The 4018-nt window shown below is 35.7% G+C and overlaps 1 protein-coding gene across 1 annotated transcript; it reads left to right on the top strand.

Moving 5' to 3' along the window:
- Positions 1-613: 613 nt before the first annotated feature.
- LOC121766024 (outer envelope pore protein 24A, chloroplastic-like) lies at positions 614-2850 on the top strand. Its single transcript, XM_042162353.1, has 3 exons — positions 614-954; positions 1197-1556; positions 2605-2850. The coding sequence occupies exons 1-3, from the start codon at positions 754-756 to the stop codon at positions 2683-2685; spliced, it is 642 nt and encodes a 213-aa protein (XP_042018287.1). The 5' UTR covers positions 614-753; the 3' UTR covers positions 2686-2850.
- Positions 2851-4018: the final 1168 nt, after the last annotated feature.

Raw genomic sequence — 4018 nt, 5'->3', positions numbered from 1 at the left:
GTGATTTCTCGAATGTCTTTAATTCCTTCTGATCCAAGGTTGCCATTCAAATTTCAGCGACGACAATTTCCTGTGGTTGTATCATATGCAATGACCATTAACAAAAGTCAAGGTCAATCTTTGGCTCATGTTGATTTATTTTTACGAAAACCAATCTTCAGTCATGGATAATTGTATGTTGCTATATCTAGAGTTACGAGTCGTGCATGTTTGAAGATTTTGGTTTGTAAACATGAGGATGATGATAGTAGGGGTGATTCGACTGTTATGTTGTTTACAAAGAAGTTTTCCTAAACTTGTGAACTATTGGTGTGTTGTTGTTTTCTTAAGATTTGGTCTCTACATATGAATATTTGTTTTTTTGTTGATCACGTTTTGTTGAGCCGTTTATTTTGTTCCATTTATCTAATTGTTATTTTTTGGTCTTTATTTACACATGTTTTGTTTGCTCCCTCTTTCTATTTTATATTTATTTTTACTATTAATATTTTATTCTAATTAATTCATACTTTTTTTATCTTTATTTACACATAGTTTAAAAATTGTATGTCTCGTCTATAGAGTTTTGAGACTTTAAAAATTGTATGTCTCGTCTATAGAGTTTTGAGACTAGTTTGAATGAAACAAGACGATTTTGGGAAAGCCGAAAACAATTACTCCTTCAAACTCGTGCCTCATCCATCTCTCTCTAGCAGTTGTCCATTAACCTAGAGAGAGAAACATCACCATCCCAATTCCCACCAACTCAGCCAAATGATGAAGGCGTCGTTCAAAGCTAGATACGAGCCCGATAAAGCCGCCGCCGCCGCCACCGTTTCCGTCAACGCCGGCGACTTCAAGCTCCGTGCCTCCCTCACCGATGCCACCGTCGTCAACGGCCCCAGCTTGAACGGCCTAGCTATCGCTCTCGAGAAGCCTGGCTTCTTCATCGTCGACTACAACGTCCCCAAAAAAGTAACCTCTAATCGCTATTCCCTCCTTCAATTTCAGCTGCACACTATCAATTTCTCGTTATCACCGCTTCCGCCACCGCTTCGTTTTTTAAAACGCAGAAGAACTGAATCTACTTAGTCATAATCCGATGCAACTATTTTTTTAAGTGTTAATTGGTTTTATGTTTGTGTTGTGAATTTTTTTTGAATCAATTTCGATGGAGATTCGCTCATTTTGTTGTATTTTATTGGTTGAATTTGTAGGATGTTAGGTTTCAGTTCATGAATAGTGTTAGGGTGGCGGAGAAGCCGTTGAATTTGACTTACATTCACAGCAAAGGCGACGGGCGGACGATTTTGGATGGGGCTTTGCTTATTGATTCCGGTAATAAGGTTTCGGCAAATCATGTGCTCGGCACTGGAAATACCAAGTTGAAGTATACTTATGTTCATGGAGGGCTGACAACTTTCGAGCCGAGCTATGATTTGGGGAAGAATGCTTGGGATTTTGCTGTTACGCGTAAGGTTTATGGGGACGATGTGTTAAGGGCTACTTATCAAACTTCCGCGATGAATTTGGGGCTTGAGTGGAGCCGGAGTTCGAAGCAGAATGGATCCTTTAAGGTAAAATGCAATTGTTTATTTTGTGTATGTTAATCTTTTAATTTGATAGGGATTGTTGAGTTTATGGAATATAAGTCTTGAACACTTGCGTTTAAGTTTCTTATTTCTTCGTAATTAATCATATATGTGATGGGATTTAATGGTGGATCTGATCTCTGGAAAGGATCATAGGAAGTAGTAAGAGATTGGTGCTTTTAATGATCAGTGCATGTTGAATAAATTCAGCTTTTATGCCCTGAGATTGAAACATATTATTCCATGGAGGTAAGGTCCAAAGTATGGAAGAAAGAAGCGTTTTCCTCTTTTAGTGATGGCAATTATAATTACATTATTTGAGATTTTGCACCAAAGTTCGTTTAGATGGGATATTGTGATTTTCTATAGCAAACCAAGTTGGTTAAAATATTAATGCACGCCTCATTTTTGGGGAGAAGTGATTGATCCATTTCTGTCATTCTTTTAGTATTAAGTTCAAACTCAAGGGATGCATTTGTATGTTGGTTTTGACATTTTTCGAGATGCCTACTTCTTATCGTGCTTAAGTGGAATCGAGAAGATTTTTGCAAGCGTTAACAAAAAACATGTCGTTTTCAATAGACAATAAATGACCTCATTAGTGGGAGGCAGTACGAATCTTTAGATAAGCTGGCGAGCTTGTACTGAAAGATTTGGCACACTGATTTAGTTGTTGAGTTCTCAAGTGTATATTGGTTGCTGGGATTCTATTTTACTAGCATAAAATGCATATGTTGCCTTCCATGTTCATGGTGAGTCAACATGTGCACACTGCTTTTTTAGTTGCAGAGGGAGTGTGTATGTTTTTGTATTGAAAACAAAATCAGTCTTCCACTTTGTGTCTGCCCTGAATTTTCTTAAGATCTTGGCTTAAATAAATACTCTCAGGTCCATTTTTAGAAGTAAAACCAAACTAGCTGTTGTTCTTTTTAATTATTTTCTCCTGAGGATAGATGGAAAGGAAGTTGGCATTGCAAAAATGCTTGTATCAATATATTGTGGGCTCTAATTCACTAAATCATGATTTGTGCAGATCATAGCATCCGTCAATTTGGCAGAGGAGCGAAAAATACCAAAATTATGTGCTGAAACAAGCTGGGACTTTGAGATGTGATCTCCTTTACTTGCGGTGCAGGGGAGCAAGATATGATGTATTTTTTACTCTTCATTTTTACAGTGTCCAATTTCATTTTGCAGTGAGCAGGCTGACAATTTGCTGCGAACTTTTAGCCACTGTAATAATTTCAGTTGATCAATTCATACTATGAATTTCACCTTACAACTTTTGCCTATTGCATCAGTAGTTCATTTGCTTTTAAAAGAGCATGACTTGCAATTCCAAAGCTTGTACTAGTATTATAGTCCGTCTACTACTGGCCGAGGCTGTGATGGCAGTTTTTTTTAAGTCACTGCAAATGGTAGGAACTTTATTACGAACTATACTACTTCCTTCGTCCCACAATAAGAGTTTTATTTTGTCATTTCGGTTCGTCCCACAATGTCCTCTTTCACTTTTGCCATAAATGGTAAGCAAGTTTCACATTCCACCAACTTATTCTACTCACATTTTATTATATTCCTTTTTTGGAACATTGCTTTTTGGGCATAAAAATTAAGAAATTGTGTTGAAAAGTGAGTTACATTCTTTTTTGGAACGTCCCAAATAATTGAGTTATTTCCTTTTTTGGCATTCTCTCTCTTACTTTTTCTCTCTACTTTTTTCACTCTTTTACTTTATTCACTTTCCACTTACTAACAAAACTCTATTTTCTTAAATTTCATGTCAAAAAGTTTTGTCTCGCTTATCTTGGGACGGAGGGAGTACTATATATAAGTGTGACTCATATTCCACTACCTTATTCAACCCACTTTTCTTTACATTTATTAAAACTTATGCCATAACTAAATATGACTCTTATTACGGGACGGATGGAGTATTAAATTTTGTGAGTAGGAATTGGTGTGGATTGATGATTAGGTAAGCAGCAAGGTACCTTTAGTAATAATCTGATCACTGTTTAGTCTACAATGTAGAAGAGTTGGGAGTTTTTCTTAAACCATTCCTGTAATAACATAATTGAAACAGACACATGATGTGACAAAAATATTTTTTACCATAACAATCCTTCACTTACACTCAAACATAGTACTCCCTCTATCTTAATTAAGTTGAGTTAAAATTTTTGGGCATAAAAATTAAGAAATTGTATTGAAAAGTAGGTGAGAGGAATGAAGTAGGAAAGGTAAAGAGAGTACAGTATCTGATGAAATAAAGTAAGATTAATTGTATGTTTTGTTAGGAAATGACTCAACTTAGTTTGGACATCCCAAAAAAATACGACTCAACTTAATTGAGACAAATGAAGTATATTTTTTTAGGATATACTATTGCCAAAAATCTCCTACAACTTAATTGAGACAAATGAAGTATATTTTTTTAGATATAC

This window comes from Salvia splendens, chromosome 14 (assembly GCF_004379255.2).
Source record: "Salvia splendens isolate huo1 chromosome 14, SspV2, whole genome shotgun sequence".
Classification (NCBI taxonomy): Eukaryota; Viridiplantae; Streptophyta; class Magnoliopsida; order Lamiales; family Lamiaceae; genus Salvia; species Salvia splendens.
The sequence above is the reverse complement of the archived record's forward strand: the minus strand, read 5'-3'. Positions and strand labels throughout refer to the sequence as shown.

Excerpts from the sequence above, each read along its gene's own strand:
- LOC121766024 (XM_042162353.1), top strand. The coding sequence starts at position 754 with ATGATGAAGGCGTCGTTCAAAGCTAGATACGAGCCCGATAAAGCCGCC. Across the intron at positions 955-1,196 it reads ACTACAACGTCCCCAAAAAA|GATGTTAGGTTTCAGTTCAT; the intron begins GTAACCTCTAAT and ends TTGAATTTGTAG. Across the intron at positions 1,557-2,604 it reads AGCAGAATGGATCCTTTAAG|ATCATAGCATCCGTCAATTT; the intron begins GTAAAATGCAAT and ends TGATTTGTGCAG.